General features: G+C 47.0%; 1 protein-coding gene across 1 annotated transcript in view; it reads right to left on the bottom strand.

Moving 5' to 3' along the window:
- chd6 (chromodomain helicase DNA binding protein 6) overlaps nucleotides 1–21,056 on the bottom strand; it is a 237,136-nt gene that overhangs the window by 27,440 nt on the left and 188,640 nt on the right. Inside the window, exons 23-28 of the mRNA XM_070894909.1 lie at nucleotides 15,628–15,787; nucleotides 15,108–15,197; nucleotides 11,935–12,038; nucleotides 3,876–4,005; nucleotides 2,310–2,376; nucleotides 243–303 (exon numbers count right to left, since the gene is read on the bottom strand). Coding sequence (XP_070751010.1) covers nucleotides 243–303; nucleotides 2,310–2,376; nucleotides 3,876–4,005; nucleotides 11,935–12,038; nucleotides 15,108–15,197; nucleotides 15,628–15,787 — 612 coding nt within the window. The remainder of the gene's footprint in view (nucleotides 1–242; nucleotides 304–2,309; nucleotides 2,377–3,875; nucleotides 4,006–11,934; nucleotides 12,039–15,107; nucleotides 15,198–15,627; nucleotides 15,788–21,056) is intronic.

Raw genomic sequence — 21,056 nt, 5'->3', positions numbered from 1 at the left:
TGAGGGGTGACCTGATAAAGGCCTGGCAGATTATGAAAGGTTTCGACAGGGTAGACCTAAGTGTTTCCACTTGTGGGAGAGTCCAAATCTAGAGGTCATAAATATAACACGAGCAAAATACTGTCGAAGCTGAAACTCAAATAAAAACAGAAAATGCTGGAAATTCTCAGGTCAGGCAGCGACTGTGGAGAGAGAAACAAAGTTAATGTTTCATATTAATGATCTTTCAAACAATAACTTACCTACAATAGAGTCTTTCCCTTTCTCTATAATCCCCGATTCAATGCAGGAGCTTGCATCTTCCTGTAGGACAACACATCATTAAGTATAAGAGAAGCACTTCTTTTATGAATAGGGGGGCGGGGGGGGCAGGGACAGGGTTAGTGCTAGACTCGGTTCCCCCCCTCCTTCCCATGCCTTTCACTGGTGCTGCTGTGTCACACACCACCTAAGCCCAGGAGAGTCACTGTCCTGCCCTCACGTGCCTGTTGCTGCTTACATCAGTTTTGCCATCACAGATTGTGGACTCGCGCTTCACAACTTGGAAGGGAAAGTGACCAAGCTGATTCAGGCAGATTATATTATTCACTTCTCGACCTCCTGTTTCACTGCACTTGGGCAGTTCATCATCATCATAGGCAGTCCCTCGAATCGAGGATGACTTGCATCCATGTCAAAAAGTTCACAGGTGTTTCAATGATGGACCTAAAATTCCAGGTCCGAACTACATCCTGAAGGGTGGAAGATGCCTGTGGGTGGATTTTTTTAACGTGGGGTGACCGTTGCACACCAGCCACCACACGGGCTTGACAGAGCGAGGTCTTGGTCCAGTGGCAAGGGTTAACCAGGACGACTGGAGACCTGCTCTGCTACACGGGCCTAGCGCGCGCACATATCACAGTGTGGGCTGGGCCTTGCTGCCCCTGGGCCCCGATCACATCCCTCTACAATCTCTCGCCACTCCTTCGCCCTGATCTCGCCGCTCCTGCTGTACCTGCCCACGCTCCAATCACCGACCTGGACCTTGGTGACGTCCCTTTTCACTGCCGTTGGACAGGAACATTATACCATACAACGCACAGTGTACAATTCTACTGCTAAGGTGGAGCTCTTCACTCCATGGCCTATCCCTTTAAGAATACACGGTCGAAGTGCTGCAAATAGGCACATCCTGAGGTCAATGAGAGAGCAACCATTTTCTTTGTAAATAGACAGTGTTTATAACTCCCTGGCTTCTCCCCAAGGTTCTAAAAAACCAGCAAGAAATGATGAGCTCCCTTTCCATCCATCTGCAGCAAAACAGGAAGTCAGGAAGTTAGGGGATAAAAAGGGAAGTCAGGTAGAAACTTGTTAAAGAGTAATGTAGCTGTGGAATAAATTAGCAGGGAAGCCATTGGAGCAGACAATACAAATGCTTCCAAAAAGGAATTAGATGCATTATGGACAGTTCAGTTCCTGGTCTGGGCTAAGGTACTGGAGGCACTGTGTCCAGTTCTGGCCCCCCCCCCCCCCCTCAGGGAGAATATATCGGCCTCGGAGAGCGAGCAGCGCAGGTTCACCAGACTGATATCGGGGCTAAAAGGGTTAAATCCCGAGGACAGGCTGCACAGACTGGGCTTGTATTCCCTTGTTTAGAAGGTTGAGGGGTGATCTGAGCGAGGTGTTTAAATGCAATAGGGTAAAAATAAACTATTTCCTCTGGTGGGGAATCCAGAACAAGGGGACAGAGTCTCACAATTAGAGCCAGGCCTTTCAGGGGTGAAATCAGGAAACACCTTTGCACACAAAGGAGAGTAAAAATCTCCAACTGTTTCCCTGAAAAAGCAGTGAATGTTGGGGGTTAATTGAGATTTTCAAGATTGAGAGTGACAGATTTTTGCTGGGTGAGAGCACCAACAAACAGGAAGCTAAGGCTGGTAAATGGAGTTGATCGAACTAAAGGGAGGAACGAGCTGGAGGGGCTGAATGGCCTTAGCCACAGCAAGAATGGCAGTGCTCCAGCTTGCTTCTGTACTCCTGGGTGGAGATTAAGCAAGACTCCTGCTCCTGACCACTAGCCACTGACCAGTTGCTGAATGTGAGATCGACAATATCTCACAAGTGGGAGCCAGCCGACAGTCAGTGTCCAGACTCACTGGAGGAAAGGCTGTGTTGCTGGAGGGAGGCTGTTTTGGCCGTGGAACTGAACTCCAGCGAGAGGAGGGAGACCATTGTAGAAAGAAATAAAATGGAGGACAACTATAAGAGATGGGGAGGTTTCAGATTTAAAACAACTCGTGCACCAAATAACCTCAGGACATCATACTCACATCTGGCTGGTCCTTAAATTGCCCATCAGACTTCAACTCCGAGTCATCACCTTTACACAGGTCAACCCTAAAATTCAGCAAACAAAACATTACCCACTTACAGAAAACATTGGCGAGTAACCCTGACCCCAACCTATCTATTGAGGACTACAGAGTTATACTGCATTAAAATACACACGTTGTCCCAAAACCTGAGCTCATGCACACTGTACCTCACCGGCCAGAGGCTGCAGTTTTTTAAAATATTCATGCTCGGGATGTGGGCGTCGCTGGCAAGACCAGCATTTATTTCCCATCCCTCACTGCCCCTTGAGAAGGTGGTGGTGAGCCGCCTTCTTGAACCGCTGCAGTCCGTGTGGTGAAGGTGCTGTTAGGGAGGGAGTTCCTTCAGCGACGATGAAGGAACGGCCGAGATATCTCAAAGTCAGGATGATGTGTGACTTGGAGGGAGACTTAAAGATGATGGTTTTCCCATGTACCTGCTGCCCTTGCCTTTCTAGGTGATGGGCGGTCGTGGGCTTGGGTGGGACTGTTGAAGAAGCTTTGACTTCCAGAATGTTGAATGACCGTGGTCTCTTTCAAATCTTACTTAAATTTGCACTTAAAAAATGATATAAAAGCAGCTATATATTAGTGTCAGCTGTGGCTCAGTGGGCAGCACTCTCGCCTCGGAGTCAAAAGGTTGTGCGATCAAGTTCCATTCCAAAGACTTCAGCACAAAAATCTAGGCTGACATTCCAGTGCACTGAGGGAGTGCTACAGTGTTGGAGGTGCCGTCTTTCGGATGAGATGTTAAACCGAGGCCCCGTCTCCCTCTCAGGTAGACGTAAAAGATCCCATGGCACTCTTTCGAAGAAGAGCAGGAGTTATCCCCAGTGTCCTGGCCAATATTTATCCCTCAATCAACAACACAAACAGATTATCTGGTCATTACCATATTGCTGTTCGTGTGAGCTTTCTGTGTGCAATTGGATGCTGCGTTTCAAACATTACAACAGTGTCTACACTCCAAAAGTACGTCATGGGCTGTAAAGCGCTTTGGGACGTCCTGTGTTCAAGAAAGGCACTATAGAAATACAATTCTTGTTTTAATATATTTTTCAGCTGGTGATTGTTAAGTAGGTGAGCAGTGAGAAACAGCAAGGTAACAAATGACTGGTTAACCTGCTTATTTACATGGAGTTATTCGATGGATGCCCGTTGGACAGGACATCGGCAGAACTCCCAGCTCCTGTTTGAATAGTGCCCTGGGATCTTCACCATCCACCTGAACTATCCGAACAGAGCGACGGGGCCTCGGCTTAATCGCTCGCATGAAGGATGGCACCTCCGGCAATGCAGTACTCCCTTCATGCTGCACTAGCAGGTTAGCCCAGATAATATGCTCCAAGTCCTGGAGCGCAGCTTCAACCCACTGCCACTTGGCCCAAAAACGAGGGAGACACCATTGATCGCTTCTCAAGGGAGTTGCTGCTGAGAATGAGCGCGCGCTGCTTGTGTTAGTTCGCGCTGCCTTATGCCAAACATTTCTGCCCCTTCCCGCCCTGCCAGCACAGATGGTTTTACCCTTCGGTTATGTCTGGGGGCAGGTCGACACCTCCTTGCTCGGCTGCTAACGAGGTTTCGTCGGGCATGCCAACCCTCTCGAGGAAACAGAGAGCTGGGTCAGCTCGCATCGCATTATATCGCTCGTAACCTGAAAGGACAAACAACCGGGTCATAGCAGGCCTCCACAGTTCAACGTACATCCAACGAACTGACTGTACATAAGAACATAAGAAATAGGAGCAGGAGTAGGCCATTCGGCCCCTTAAGCCTGCTCCGCCATTCAATAAGATCGTGGCTGATCTTCTACATCAACTCCATTTTCCTGCACTATCCCTAGATTCCCTTAATATTCAAAAATCTATCGATATCTGTCTTGAATATACTCAACAGTCCTCTGGAGTAGAGAATTCCAAAGATTCATCACCTTCTGAGTGAAGAAGTTTCTCCTCATCTCAGTCTTAATAAGAACATAAGAAATAGCAGGAGTTGGCCATTCGGCCCCTCGAGCCTGCGCCACCATTTAATACCATCATGGCCGACCCGATCATGGACTCAGCTCCATTTCCCTGCCCGCTCCCCATAACCCCTTATCGGTTAAGAAACTGTCTATTTCTGTCTTAAATTTATTCAATGACCCAGCTTCCACAGCTCTCTGAGGCAGTGAGTTCCACAGATTTACAACCCTCAGAAGAAATTTCTCCTCATCTCAGTTTTAAATGGGTGGCCCATTATTTTAAGATCATGCCCCCTAGTTCTAGTCTCCCCCATCAGTGGAAACATCCTCTCTGCATCCACCTTGTCAAGCCCCCTCATAATCTTATACGTTTCGATAAGATCACCTCTCATTCTTCTGAATTCCAATGAGGAGAGGCCCAACTTACTCAACCTTTCCTCATAAGTCAACCCCCTCATCCCCAGAATGAACCGAGTGAACCTTCTCTGAACTGCATCCAAAGTAAGTATATCCTTTCGTAAATACGGAAACCAAAACGTATTATTCCAGGTGTGACCTCACCAATACCCTGTATAACTGTAGCAAGACTTCCCTGCTTTTATACGCCAACCACTTTACAATAAAGGCCAAGATTCCATTGGTTTTCCTGATCACTTGCTGTACCTTCATACTAACCTTTTGTGTTTCATGCACCAGGAGCCCCAGGTCCCGCTGTACTGCAGCACTTTGCAATTTTTCTCCATTTAAATAATAACATGCTCTTTGAGTTTTTTCTGCCAAAGTGCATGACCTCACACTTACCAACATTATACTCCATCTGCCAAATTTTTGTCCACTCACTTAGCCCGTCTATGTTCTTTTGCAGATTTTGTGTGTCCTCCTCACACATTGCTTTTCCTCCCATCTTTGTATTGTCAGCAAACCTGACTACGTTACACTCAGTCCCTTCTTCCAAGTCATTAATATAGATTGTAAATAGTTGGGGTCCCAGCACTGATCCCTGCGGCACCCCACTAGTTACTGATTGCCAACCAGAGAATGACCCATTTATCCCGACTCTCTGTTTTCTGTTAGTTAGCCAATCCTCTATCCATGCTAATATATTACCCCCTACTCTGTGAACTTTTTATCTTGTGCAGTAACCTTTTATATGGCACCTTGTCAAATGCCTTTTGGAAATCCAAATACACCACATCCACTGGTTCCCCTTTATCCACCCTGTTTGTTACATCCTCAAAGAATTCCAGCAAATTTGTCAAACATGACTTCCCTTCATAAATCCATGCTGACTCTGCCTGACCGAATTTTGCTTTTCCAAATGTCCTGCTACTGCTTCTTCAATAATGGACTCCAACATTTTCCCAACCACAGGTGTTAGGCTAACTGGTCTATAGTTTCCTGCTTTTTGTCTGCCTCCTTTTTTTTTTTAAAATAGGGGTGTTACATTTGCAGTTTTCCAATCTGCTGGGACCTCCCCAGAATCCAGGGAATTTTGGTAAATTACAACCAATGCATCATTTATCTGCCTTTAGTCCCATTATCTTACTGAGTACCATCTCCTTAGTGATTGTGATTGTGTTACGTTCCTCCCCCCCTATAGCCCCTTGACTATCCACTGTTGGGATAGTTAGTGTCCTCTACGGTAAAGACTGAAATGGCCGACCTCTTATTCTGAAACTGTGACCCCTGGTTCTAGACTCCCCAGCCAGGAGAAACATCCTCCCTGTATCTACCCTGTAAGAATTTTGCATGTTTCAATTAGATCATCTCTCATTCTTCTAAACTCCAGAGAATATAGGCCTAGTCTACTCAATCTTTACAGCTAATTAAGTACTTTTGGAGTTAATCACTGTTGTAATGTGGGAAATACATGCCTAGGCTACTCAATCTCTCCTCATAGAACAATCTCCCCATCCCAGAAATCAGTCTGGTGAACCTTTGTTGCATTCTCTCTATGGTTATGTACTTCCTTAGGTAAGGAGACCAAAACTGTACGCATTACTCCAGGTGTGGTCTCACCAGGGCCCTATATAATTGCAGTAAGAAGGTTGAGAGGAGACCTCATTGAGGTGTACAAAATATTGAGGGGCCTGGATATAGTGGATAGTAAGGGTCTATTTCCATTGGTGGAGGGGTCTATTACGAGAGGGCATAGTTTTAAGGTGGTTGGTGGAAGGTTTAGAGGGGATCTGACTGGGGGGGGGGGGGGGCTTCTTTACGCAGAGGGTTGTGGGGATCTGGAACTCGCTGCCTGGACGGATGGTGGGTTCAGAAACCCTCATCACATTTAAAAGATGGTTGGATGGGCACTTAAAGTGCAGTAACCTGCAGGGTTACAGACCTAGAGCTGGTAATTGGGATTAGACTGGATGACCTTTTGTTGGCCGGCGCAGATATAATGGTAAGTACTGCAGGGAATCGAATACGGTCAGGGTGATCTCCTGGACTAGTGTCGATCACCTGGATGAGTCAGAGAGGAATTTTCCCAGATTTTTTCTCCCTAAATCGGCCTGGGTTTTTAAATCTGGTTTTTGCCTCTCCCAGGAGATCACATGGCTCCGGTTGGGGTGGAGTGTAGAATGTTTCAGTATAAGGGGTGTCGCAGTTGTGTGAGGCGGACTGGTTGGGCTGGGTGCTCTTTACCTTTTCATCATTGTTCATGGGTTTATATGTAACCTTCAGGGCTGCTGACCGAGGGCCGTGCGGCTCTTTGTCGACCGGTGCGGACACGATGGGCCGGAATGGCCTCCTTCTGTGCTGTAAATTTCTATGTTTCTATGTTTACTCTTGTACTTAAATCGTCTTGTAATAAAGGCCAACATACCATTTGCTTTCTTAATTGCTTGCTGTACCTGCATGTTAACTTTCAGTGATTGGTGTACAGGGACACCCAGGTCCCTCTGAACACCAACATTTCCCGATCTCTCACCATTTAAAAAATACTCCGCTTTTCTATTTTTCCACCAAAGTGGATAACTTCACATTTCTCCACATTATATTCCATTTGCCATATTCTTGCTCACTCACTTAACCTGTCTATATTTATCTTTGCATTCTCCTCACAACTTACATTCCCACCTAGCTTTGTATCATGAGCAATCTTGGATATATTACATTTGGTCCCCTTATCCAAATCATTGAGATAGATTGTGAATAGCTGGGGCCCAAGAACTGATCCACTAGTTACAACCTGCCAACCCAAAAATGAGCCATTTATTCCTACTCTCTGTTTTCGATCCATTAACCAATCCTCAATCCATGCCAATATATTGCCCCCAATCCCACGAGCCCCAATTTTTTTTAATAACCTCTTGTGTGGCACCTTATCGAATGCCTTCTGAAAATCTAAATACACCACATCCACTGGTTCCCCCTTATCTATTCTGCTAGTTACAACCTCAAAATTTGTCAAACATGATTTCCCTTTCATAAATCAGTGTTGACTGTTCAATCCGATTATTATTTTCTAAGTGCCATGTCCTTAATAAAAGATTCTAGCATTTTCCCTACTACTGATGTCAGGCAATCTGGTCTGTCGTTCCGTTTTCTCTATCCCTCCGTTCTTAAATAGTGGGGTTACATTTGCTACCTTCCAATCCGCTCCGCACCACTGCAATGGAAATGGCCACTTATTAATAGCAAATTGCTGCAGTCTTCAAATAGATCAGAAATCATCGCAGCGACGACTCACTACTTTATAACCAATACTTGAATTTGAAAGTGTAGAGGGCCTAACACAAATACCAAGTGCGATTCTTCCCTGACCCTCAATAACTCCCTTCTGCAGACTCAAGCTGGGATAGCTCAATGTAGTGGCCATAAGTTGTGCAAACCCAGTTGGTGAGTGTCAGAGGGCCACTGGACTGTTGCATCATAGCCGAACCTGGTCCTGTGCTCACCCGACATCCAGACATAGTGGAAACAAACGGCAAAATACTGCAGGAGCTGGAAATCTGGCAAAGGGTCATCGACCGGAAACATTAACTCTACCTTCCTCTCTCCACAGATGCTGCCTGACCCGCTGAAGGTTTCTGGTTCTGATCCACACACCGGTCCAGTCCAGGATTCACTGGACAGCAATCTAGAGTCAGAACTCTAACCGGGATACCCCGCCCCCTCACAAGGTCGTCACCAAGACTCTCAGAATCAGACCCGTAACAGAATGGGGATCGATCCTTAAACCTTCGTGGTCTGTGCAGCTCAGTAACACTCGGGCAGTACATTTACCAGCTGAGGCATCAGTGAGCTCCACTGTTAAATTTCTAGGTATGTCCTGAGACATAAAACATGCACACGGTCTTTTTGTACCAGGTTTAAGCTAAGCACGCCCCTGCGTGCAGAGTAATGATGTGATTTATTGGGAAATAGAAACACAGAAAATAGGTGCAGGAGTAGGCCATTCAGCCCTTCGAGCCTGCACCACCATTCAATAAGATCATGGCTGATCATTCCCTCAGTACCCCTTTCCTGCTTTCTCTCCATACCCCTTGATCTCTTAGCCATAAGGGCTATATCTAACTCCCTCTTGAATATATCCAATGAACTGGCATCAACAACTCTCTGCGGCAGGGAATTCCACAGGTTAACAACTCTCAGTGAAGAAGTTTCTCCTCATCTCAGTCCTAAATGGCCTACCCCTTATCCTAAGACTAAGTTCCCTGGTTCTGGACTTCCCCAACATCGGGAACATTCTTCCCGCATCTAACCTGTCCAGTCTCGTCAGAATCTTATACATTTCTGAGATCCCCTCTCATCCTTCTAAACTCCAGTGTATAAAGGTCCAGTGGCCCTCTGACACTCACCAACTGGGTTTGCACAAATTATGGCCACTACATTGAGCTATCGCAGCTTGAGTCTGCAGAAAGGAGTATTGGTTATACTTGAATTTGAAAGCGTAGAGGGCCTAACACAAATACCAAGTGCGATTCTTCCCTGACCCTCAATGGTCCAAGTCAGACAATCCAAACAAGTTTCATTACCAACACAATACTACGTCACCATTATATAATTCCTCAAAATAACTGCTTTTCAAACTGATGTGGACGGACTCCCTGTAAATACTGACACACTCCCGGGGACCCCCTATAAATACTGACACACTCCCGGGGACTCCCTGTATATACTGACACACTCCCGGGGACCCCCTATAAATACTGACACACTCCCGGGGACCCCCTGCAAATACTGACACACTCCCGGGGACCCCCTGCAAATACTGACACACTCCCGGGGTCCCCCTGTAAATACTGACGCAATTCTGGGGACCCCCTGTAAATAGTGACACACTCCCGGGGACCCCCTGGAAATACTGACGCACTCCTGGGGACCCCCTGTAAATACTGACACACTCCCGGGGACCCCCTGGAAATACTCACATACTCCTAGCTTCTGAAAGACAGCATTGCAGAAATTGCTTCTTTTATTATATAGCAACAAACATAATATGCACCAGTCAATAAATATAGGAAAATATTAAATACCGAGTTGTTGCGACACCTGAGGGAACTGAGGGAAATCCTTATTAGTCGGGAAATTGTGTTGGGGAAATTGATGGGATTGAAGGCCGATAAATCCCCAGGGCCTGATGGACTGCATCCCAGAGTACTTAAGGAGGTGGCCTTGGAAATAGCGGATGCATTGACAGTCATTTTCCAACATTCCATTGACTCTGGATCAGTTCCTATGGAGTGGAGGGTAGCCAATGTAACCCCACTTTTTAAAAAAGGAGGGAGAGAGAAAACAGGGAATTATAGACTGGTCAGCCTGACATCGGTAGTGGGTAAAATGATGGAATCAATTATTAAGGATGTCATAGCAGCGCATTTGGAAAGAGGTGACATGATAAATCCATGCTGACTTGGACCTGTGAAAGGGAAATCATGCTAGACAAATCTTCTGGAATTTTTTGAGGATGTTTCCAGTAGAGTGGACAAGGGAGAACCAGTTGATGTGGTGTATTTGGACTTTCAGAAGGCTTTCGACAAGGTCCCACACAAGAGATTAATGTGCAAAGTTAAAGCACATGGGATTGGGGGTAGTGTGCTGACGTGGATTGAGAACTGGTTGTCAGACAGGAAGCAAAGAGTAGGAGTAAATGGGTACTTTTCAGAATGGCAGGCAGTGACTAGTGGGGTACCGCAAGGTTCTGTGCTGGGGCCCCAGCTGTTTACATTGTACATTAATGATTTAGACGAGGGGATTAAATGTAGTATCTCCAAATTTGCGGATGACACTAAGTTGGGTGGCAGTGTGAGCTGCGAGGAGGATGCTATGAGGCTGCAGAGTGACTTGGATAGGTTAGGTGACTGGGCAAATGCATGGCAGATGAAGTATAATGTGGATAAATGAGAGGTTATCCACTTTGGTGGTAAAAACAGAGAGACAGACTATTATCTGAATGGTGACAGATTAGGAAAAGGGGAGGTGCAACGAGACCTGGGTGTCATGGTACATCAGTCATTGAAGGTTGGCATGCAGGTACAGCAGGCGGTTAAGAAAGCAAATGACATGTTGGCCTTCATAGCGAGGGGATTTGAGTACAGGGGCAGGGAGGTGTTGCTACAGTTGTACAGGGCCTTGGTGAGGCCACACCTGGAGTATTGTGTACAGTTTTGGTCTCCTAACCTGAGGAAGGACATTCTTGCTATTGAGGGAGTGCAGCGAAGGTTCACCAGACTGATTCCCGGGATGGCGGGACTGACATATCAAGAAAGACTAAATCAACTGGGCTTGTATTCACTGGAGTTCAGAAGAATGAGAGGGGATCTCATAGAAACATTTAAAATTCTGACGGGTTTGGACAGGTTAGATGCAGGAAGAATGTTCCCAATGTTGGGGAAGTCCAGAACCAGGGGTCACAGTCTAAGGATAAGGGGTAAGCCATTTAGGACCGAGATGAGGAGAAAATTCTTCACCCAGAGAGTGGTGAACCTGTGGAATTCTCTACCACAGGAAGTTGTTGAGGCCAATTCACTAAATATATTCAAAAAGGAGTTAGATGAAGTCCTTACTACTAGGGGGATCAAGGGGTATGGCGAGAAAGCAGGAATGGTGTGTACTGAAGTTGCATGTTCTGCCATGAACTCATTGAATGGCGGTGCAGGCTCGAAGGGCCGAATGGCTCTCCCTGCTCCAGGAACATAACTATTCATTAATGGGAACTCCAGGCACAGATTTATGCAGCTTTAATTGGTTACTGACTGATCTGAGACTTGAGGGGACCTTGCATTTTGTTAACTAGTTACAAATTGAATGAAAGAACACACTGGAGGGGCTGAATGGCCTACTCCTGTTCCTCTGTGACTGGAAATTGACCAAGTTGAGAATGAAAATGGAAGCACGATTCACCAATAAATTCTTAATAATTTAAAATGAATAGCAGGATGGCTGAGCGGGCATGGCGAGATTGTGCTTGTAATATTCTAGCCACAATCCATGATCTCACTCCCCGGCAGATATACTTCCACCCCCAGCAGCTTCAGTAAAGAATACAGGTCGTTAACATGCTATGCCAAACCATCTCAAATGATGCTTCACACGATGAATTATTTTAAAGTAATCTTTCTGCACCAGCTACATCGGCAGAAGGACAATGGTTCCACGTAACCACGGTTACAGCCTTACCGTGTTTATAAACTCCAATGAGCAAGGACTTGTCCGAGTCTCCGCCCCACCAGTCCACTGGTACATCATTGTAGTCAACCTCAGGAATCCAGACTTCCAGCTTACTGTACCCCAGGGTGTGGGGAAGAGACAGAGAGAGAGAGACAGACGGGACAGGCCCGAGACAGAGAGAGAGAGACAGACGGGACAGGCCCGAGAGGGCGAGAGAGAGACAGGACGACCCAGAGAGAGTGAGAGACAGAGGGAGAGACAGGCGGGACAGGCCAGAGAGGGCAAGACAGAGACAGGACGACCCAGAGAGAGATAGAGACAGACAGAGGGATAAGCCAGAGAGGGCGAGGCAGCAAAAGACAGGACGAGCCAGAGAGAGACAGACAGGGTGAATCAGAGCGAGAGACAGGGCGAGCGAGAGACAGGGCGAGCGAGAGACAGGGCGAGCGAAAGACAGGGCGAGCGAGAGACAGGGCGAGCGAGAGCAAGTGAGCCACAACGAGAGAGAGCGAAATTCAGGGCGAGAGAGAGGGCGAGCGAGAGACAGGGCGAGCGAGAGCGAGTGAGAGACAGGGTGAGCCACAACGAGAGAGAGCGAAATTCAGGGCGAGAGAGAGGGCGAGCCAGAAAGCAAGAGAGAGGGCGAGCCAGAGCGAGAGAGCCAGAGAGGGAGCGAGCGAGCGAGCCAGGGCGAGAGAGGGAGCGAGTGAGCGAGCGAGGGAGTGAGCGAGCGAGGGAGAGAGCGAGGGAGGGAGAGAGCGAGGGAGGGAGAGAGCGAGGGAGGGAGAGAGCGAGGGAGGGAGAGAGCGAGGGATGGAGGGAGCGAGGGAGGGAGAGAGCGAGGGAGGGAGGGAGGGAGCGAGGGAGGGAGAGAGCGAGGGAGGGAGAGAGCGAGGGAGGGAGAGAGCGAGGGAGGGAGGGAGAGAGCGAGGGAGGGAGAGCGAGGGAGGGAGAGCGAGGGAGGGAGAGAGCGAGGGAGGGAGAGAGCGAGGGAGGGAGAGAGCGAGGGAGGGAGAGAGCGAGGGAGGGAGAGAGCGAGGGAGGGAGAGAGCGAGGGAGGGAGAGAGCGAGGGAGGGAGAGAGCGAGGGAGGGAGAGAGCGAGGGAGGGAGAGAGCGAGGGAGAGAGAGAGCGAGGGAGAGAGCGAGGGAGGGAGAGCGAGGGAGGGAGAGAGCGAGGGAGGGAGAGAGCGAGGGAGGGAGAGAGCGAGGGAGGGAGAGAGCGAGGGAGGGAGAGAGCGAGGGAGGGAGAGAGCGAGGGAGGGAGAGAGCGAGGGAGGGAGGGAGAGAGCGAGGGAGGGAGGGAGAGAGCGAGGGAGGGAGGGAGGGAGAGAGCGAGCGAGGATGAGCGAGAGTGAGAAAGAGCGAGAGACAGAGAGAAAAAAATTCCATTAGAAATCATTTATTAATTAAAATCAGTAACTAGTGTGAATAGAGAGTTCTCATACACCAGCCCTCAGCAGAGAACAGCTGCATTGCTTCGAATGCTAACTCTAAGGAACAGGAGATGACCATTCAGCCCCGAGAGCTTGTTCCGTTGTTCTAATTGATCATGGCTGGTCTGTACTCAACCCCAATTACCCACCTTTGCTTCATATCCTTTGATAACCTTACCCAACAAACATCTATTAATTTCAGTGTTGGGAAACAGCGGCCAATATTCACACAGCTGATAACGACCCACTATACAGATGGACGGAATCGTGGGACGCAGGCAACATAAAGAACCGACAGCTCCTCACTGACCCACCAGCAGAGGTCCCTGGCCTCGCCTTCCCTCGGAGACAGTGGGCAGCGAGTGCTTGACCCAATCCACATGGGGCACGGACGCTGCACCCACCTGCTCCACACGGGGAAGGTGAGGGACGGCCCGAAGTGCGACTATGGCCCTGAGTCCCAGACCCTGGAACACCTCACATCATCCGGCCCACTGAGATCTGTGGGTCCCAGACCCTGGAACACCTCACATCGACCGGCCCACTGAGATCTGTTGCAGGAGGCATCTCATTTCTCCACTCAGCATCTCAGGAGGCCCTTGAATGGAGATCAAAATACACATCCCATCATAAGCTTTGCCCGTCATATGAAAAGTCTTGACTGTTTCAATTGACTCCCAGCATCCACAGCTTTCTGGGGCAAGAATTTCCCAATTTCACTCCCGAACGGCCTGGCCCTAACTTTAAGATTTTGTCCCCTAGTTCTGGACTTCCTCGCCAGTGGAAATACCTTCTCTCCATTAATCATCTTAAATACCTCAATTAGATCACCCCTCAGCCCTCTGCACTTGAGGGAATACAAGCCCCATGTATGCAATCTGTCCTCGATTTAACCCTTCACACGAAGGAACTTGTGGCAAATGTTGATGCAACTACTGGTGTAGATTTTATATGTACTGGTGTTAAAATAACCCCAGGCTTAGGGCCTACAATGGTGTTAAATGTCCTTAGCGTTTTTAATATAATTATATTTCTCCTTTTCCACCAAATTTCACTGCTGAAGTTACTGACTCTTTGCTGAGTTACAGGTTTATAGTTACTATTACCTCACTCAAGGACCATTTTTCAGCTGTGTGTCAGAAAACTGTTCAACAGCAACTGGCATTGGTGCAACACTTTGAATCATCGAATCACACAGCGTAGAAGGAGGCCATTCGGCCCATCGAGCCTGTGCCGGCTCTGTGACAGAGCGATCCAATTAGTCCCATTTCCCTGCTCTTTCCCCAAAGCCCAGCAAATTTTTCGCTTTTCAAGTATTTATCCAATTCTCTTGTTAAAGTCATTGCTGAACCTGCTTCCACCGCCCTTTCAGACAGCGCATTCCACATCACAACAACTCGCTGCATTAAAAAGTCTCCTTATCTTCCTCCTGCTTCTTTTGCCAATGACCTTAAATCCGTGACCTCTGGTTACTGACCCTTCTGCCACTGGAAACAGTGTCTCCTTATTTATTCTATTAAAACCCTTTATAATTGAACATAGAAGAACCTCCCAAATAAAATGCAATAGAGTCCAATCCCATCTTCATCCAATATTACACATCATTTTCCAGAAGGGGAAGAATCCTGGCCAACTTTAAGCCCTTACCTATGGTTTCCCATTCACCTTTTGGTTAAAACTGGGAACCTCATTTGAAACAAGGAATCGGACAATTCTTTTACCCAGAGCAGTTTTGCCATTTGACGTACCTCGCATCGATACCATCCAAAGCTTTGTCAGCAGCCTCTCCCAGCACCTCCTGCTTGAGGTAATACAGCATCCGGACTCTCAGTAAGACCCTGAGTAACCACACAAAGCAAAACAAAATCAAGCTCGAGACAGAATGGGGCAGAAACAAGTCCTGGTTATTTATACATTGTCTCTCCCGTAGACCAGCGCTTTCCAAGTGGGAGAGGATGTTGCTGAGTAGGAGTGAGCTCCAGTCCTACAACAGCGTGACTGACTCTCAAATGACCATGGCAGTGGCTGAGCAAACCACTCCATTGTATCAAACTAGTAGAAAAGACAGACTCCGATGATCCAAGAACAAATGTCACCACCTTCTGAGCAACAAATGCTGACTGTGCCGAGTGCCACTATGCCAAGTGCCACCTGCACCCACCCACCCTGTGGTCAGGCCCACGCCCCTTCCCCCCCCCCCCACCCACACCGTGCCCCCACCCCCAGTCCGACCTACAAGCACTCCCCCAGGGGCCCCCGTGCACTCACTTGTTGCAGTGCTGTTTGAGATGTTTCTTATAGCCGTCATCATGGAAGAGCACATCTGGGTTACAGCTGGTCACCCAATCAGCGTTCTTCACCTCGGGCTGGGACAGCGGGGTCTTTACCTTCTTGCCTTTCCTCCCCCTGGGTACAGGTGCTGATAACCCTGGAAGGAAATGGTCCACGGCCTCGAATTACTGAATGTTCCGATCCACAATATCAATTACATTTCAGTTGCAGCATCTCCCTTTGTGCTGTTACCCTCACCCACTTCCTTCTCAGACACACAACCTTCCGACAAAGGGTCTCCACCCAAAAGTTTTCAGCATTTTCTGCTTTTATTTCATATTTACAAAATTTGTGGGAGGTTCCCGATTCAAAAAAGGATGCTAGAAACAGATTCAATAGTAAGTTTCAAAAGGAAATTCAATAAATACTTGAAAAGTAAGAATTTGTAGGGTTATGGGGAAAGAGCAAGGAAGTGGAACTGATCGGATCGCTCTTTCAAAGAGTTGGCACAGGCTCGATGGGCTGAATAGCCTCCTTCTGTGCTGTAAGATTCTATGATTCTTAACTCCGCATTAAATGTTTGGAATACAGCTTTCACTTAAAGGCTGGGGTACAAGGTCTGGGTCCTTTAGTGTCAAATGCAGCCCATCTCTATCATATCTTGTATTCTGTGTCAGTCTTTACGGTAGAGGACACTAACAATATTCCAACAGTGGATAATCTAGGGGCTATAGGGGGGTGAGAGGAGGAGCTTAACACAATCACAATCACTAAGGAGGTGGTACTCAGTAAGATAGTGGGACTAAAGGCAGATAAATCCCCTGGACCTGATGGCTTGCATCCTAGGGTCTTAAGAGAAGTAGCGGCAGGGATTGTGGATGCATTGGTTGTAATTTACCAAAATTCCCTGGATTCTGGGGAGGTCCCAGCAGATTGGAAAACTGCAAATGTAACGCCCCTATTTAAAAAAGGAGGCAGACAAAAATCAGGAAACTATAGACCAGTTAGCCTAACATCTGTGGTTGGGAAAATATTGGAGTCCATTATTAAAGAAACAGTAGCAGGACATTTGGAAAAGCATAATTCAGTCAGGCAGAGTCAGCATGGATTTATGAAGGGAAAGTCATGTTTGACAAATTTGCTGGAATTCTTTGAGGATGTAACAAACAGGGTGGTTAAAGGGGAACCAGTCGATGTGGTGTATTTGGACTTCCAGAAGGCATTTGACAAGGTGCCACATAAAAGGTTACTGCACAAGATAAAAAGTTCACAGGGTTGGGGGTAATATATTAGCATGGATAGAGGATTGGCTAACTAACAGAAAACAGAGAGTCGGGATAAATGGTTCATTCTCTGGTTGGCAACCAGTAACCAGTGGGGTGCCGCAGGGATCAGTGCTGGGACCCCAACTATTTACAATCTATATCAATGACTTGGAAGAAGGGACTGAGTGTAACGTAGCCAAGTTTGCTGACGATACAAAGATGGGAGGAAAAGCAATATATGAGGACACAAAAAATCTGCAAAAGGACATAGACAGGCTAAGTGAGTGGGCAAAAATTTGGCAGATGGAATATAATGTTGTTAAGTGTGAGGTCATGCACTTTGGCAGAAAAAAATCAAAGAGCAAGTTATTATTTAAATGGAGAATGACTGTAAAATGCCACAGTACAGCAGGAACTGGGGGTATTTGTGCATGAAACATAAAAGGTTAGTATGCAGGTACAGCAAATGTTCAGGAAGGCCAATGGTATCTTGGCCTTGATTGCAAAGGGGATGGAGTATAAAAGCAGAGAAGCCTTGCTACAGCTATACAGGGTATTGGTGAGGCCACACCTGGAATACTGAGTGCAGTTTTGGTTTCCATATTTACAAAAGGATATACTTGCTTTGGAGGCAGTTCAGAGAAGGTTCACTCGGTTGATTCCAGGGATGAGGGGGTTGGTGTATGAGGAAAGGTTGAGTAGGTTGGGCCTCTACTCACTGGAGTTCAGAAGAATGAGAGGTGATCTTATCGAAACGTATAAGATTATGAGGGGGCTTGACAAGGTGGATGCAGAGAGGATGTTTCCACTGATGGGGGAGACTAGAACTAGGGGGCACGATATCAGAATAAGGGGCTGCCCATTTAAAACAGTGATGAGGAGGAATTTCTTCTCTCAGAGGGTTGTATATCTGTGGAATTCGCTGCCTCAGAGAGCTGTGGAAGCTGGGACATTGAATAAATTTAAGACAGAAATACAGTTTCTTAAACAATAAGGGGTTATGGGGAGCGGGCGGGGAAGTGGAGCTAAGTCCATAATCAGATCAGCCATGACCTTATTGAATGGCGGAGCAGGCTCGAGGGGCCGTATGGCCTACTCCTGTTCCTATTTCTTATGTATGTTCTTATATACTCGGATAGCTCTGTTTTCAAAGGGCTGTTTTGGCCTCCTGGTGACTCACCATTTTAAGTCTCCCCTCCTGACCGGCTATAGAGTTCATAGAATCTTGTAACACAGAAAGAGACTATTTGGCTCATCATGCTTGTTCTAGGATACTAGGGTGCAGCCAATGCTGATTTTGATCATAGAATAGAATGATTACAGCACAGATGGATGCCATTCGGCCAGTCAAGCCCGTGCCGGCTCTCTGCAAGAACACCTCAGCTAGTCCCACTCCCCCCGCTCTTTCCCCGGGGCCCTGCAAATTTCTTTCCTTCAGATACTTATCCAATTCCCTTTTGAAAGCCACGATTGAATCTGCCTCCACCACCCTCTCAGGCAGCGCATTCCAGATGCTAACCACTCGCTGAGTAAAAAAGTTTTTCCTCATGTTGCCTTTGGTTTCTCTGCCAATCACCTTAAATCTGTGTCCTCTGGTTCACGACCTTTCCACCAATGGGAACAGTTTCTCTCTCTCTACTCTGTCCAGACCCCTCATGATTTTGAACACCTCGATCAAATCTCCTCTCGACCTTCTCTGCTCCAAGAAGAACAACCCCAGCTTCTCCAGTCTATCCCCGTAACTGAAGTCCCTCATCCCTGGAACCATTCTTGTAAATCTTTTCTGCTCCCTCTCGAAGGCCTTCACATTCTTCCTAAAGTGTGGTTCCCAGAATTGGATACAATACTCCAGTTGAGGCCGAACCAGTGTTTTATACAGGTTCATCACAACTTCCTTGCTTTTGTACTCTGTGCCTCTATTTATGAAGCCCAGGATCCCGTAAGCTTTTTTAACCGCTTTCTGAAGATGTAGAATCAGTTTGGGTGGAGATAAGAAATAATAAGGGGAAGAAGTAACTGGTGGGCGCAGTCTATAGGCCCCCTAACAGTAGCCACACTTTTGGACAGAGAATAAATTAATAATGGAGGTTTATAAGAAAGGTACGGCAATAATCATGGGCGATTTTAATCTTCATATTGATTGGACAAATCAAATTGGCCAAGGTAGCCTTGAGGAAGAGTTCATAGAGTGTATCCGGAATGGTTTCCTTGAACAGTACGTTGTGGAACCAACCAGGGAGCAGGCTATCTTAGATCTGGTGCTGTGTAATGAGACAGGATTAATAAATAATCTCGTAATAAAGGATCCTCTAGGAAAGAGTGATCATAGCATGGTTGAATTTAAAATTCAGTTGGAGGGTGAGAAAGTTGGATCTCAAACCAGTGTCCTGATCTTAAATAAAGGAGATCATAAAGGTATGATGGCAGCGTTGGCTAAAATGGACTGGGAAAATAGATTAAAGTGTACGATGGTTGATGAGCAATGGCAGACATTTCATAACTCTCAAGAAAAATATATTCCAGTGAGAAGGAAAGACTTTAAGAGAACATAAGAACAAAAGAAGTAGGAACAGGAGTAGGCCATCTAGCCCCTCGAGCCTGCTCCGCCATTCAACAAGATCATGGCTGATCAGGCCGTGGACTCAGCTCCACTTACCCGCCCGCTCCCCGTAACCCTTAATTCCCTTATTGGTTAAAAATCTATCTATCTGTGATTTGAATACATTCAATGAGCTAGCCTCAACTGCTTCCTTGGGCAGAGAATTCCACAGATTCACAACCCTCTGGGAGAAGAAATTCCTTCTCAACTCGGTTTTAAAATGGCTCCCCCGTATTTTGAGGCTGTGCCCCCTAGTTCTAGTCTCCCCGACCAGTGGAAACAACCTCTCTGCCTCTATCTTGTCGATCCCTTTCATTATTTTAAATGTTTCTATAAGATCACCCCTCATCCTTCTGAACTCCAACGAGTAAAGACCCAGTCTACTCAATCTATCATCATAAGGTAAACCCCTCATCTCCGGAATCAGCCTAGTGAATCGTCTCTGTACCCCCTCCAAAGCTAGTATATCCTTCCTTAAGTAAGATGACCAAAACTGCACGCAGTACTCCAGGTGCGGCCTCACCAATACCCTGGACAGTTGCAGCAGGACCTCTCTGCTTTTGTACTCCATCCCTCTCGCAATGAAGGCCAACATTCCATTCGCCTTCCTGATTACCTGCTGCACCTGCAAACTAACTTTTTGGGATTCATGCACAAGGACCCCCAGGTCCCTCTGCACCGCAGCATGTTGTAATTTCTCCCCATTCAAATAATATTTCCTTTTACTATTTTTTTCCCCAAGGTGGATGACCTCACACTTTCCGACATTGTATTCCATCTGCCAAACCTTAGCCCATTCGCTTAACCTATCCAAATCTCTTTGCAGCCTCTCTGTGTCCTCTACACAACCCGCTTTCCCACTAATCTTTGTGTCATCTGCAAATTTTGTTACACTACACTCTGTCCCCTCTTCCAGGTCATCTATGTATACAGTTGTAAACAGTTGTGGTCCCAGCACCGATCCCTGTGGCACACCACTAACCACCGATTTCCAACCCGAAAAGGACCCATTTATCCCGACTCTCTGCTTTCTGTTCGCCAGCCAATTCTCGATCCATGCTAATACATTTCCTCTGACTTCGCGTACCTCTATCTTCTGCAGTAACCTTTTGTGTGGCACCTTATCGAATGCCTTTTGGAAATCTAAATACACCACATCCATCGGTACACCTCTATCCACCATACTCGTTATATCCTCAAAGAATTCCAGTAAATTAGTTAAACATGATTTCCCCTTCATGTATCCATGTTGCGTCAGCTTGATTGCACTATTCCTATCTAGATGTCCCGCTATTTCTTCCTTAATGATAGCTTCAAGCATTTTCCCCACTACAGATGTTAAATTAACCGGCCTATAGTTACCTGCCCTTTGTCTGCCCCCTTTTTTTAAACAGAGGCGTTACATTAGCTGCTTTCCAATCCACTGGTACCTCCCCAGAGTCCAGAGAATGTTGGTAGATTATAACGAATGCATCTGCTATAACTTCCGCCATCTCTTTTAATACCCTGGGATACATTTCATCAGGACCAGGGGACTTGTCTACCTTGAGTCCCATTAGCCT

This window comes from Pristiophorus japonicus, chromosome 12, assembly GCF_044704955.1.
Source record: "Pristiophorus japonicus isolate sPriJap1 chromosome 12, sPriJap1.hap1, whole genome shotgun sequence".
Classification (NCBI taxonomy): Eukaryota; Metazoa; Chordata; class Chondrichthyes; family Pristiophoridae; genus Pristiophorus; species Pristiophorus japonicus.
Note: the sequence above shows the minus strand (reverse complement) of the source record. Positions and strands in the feature narration are given on the sequence as shown.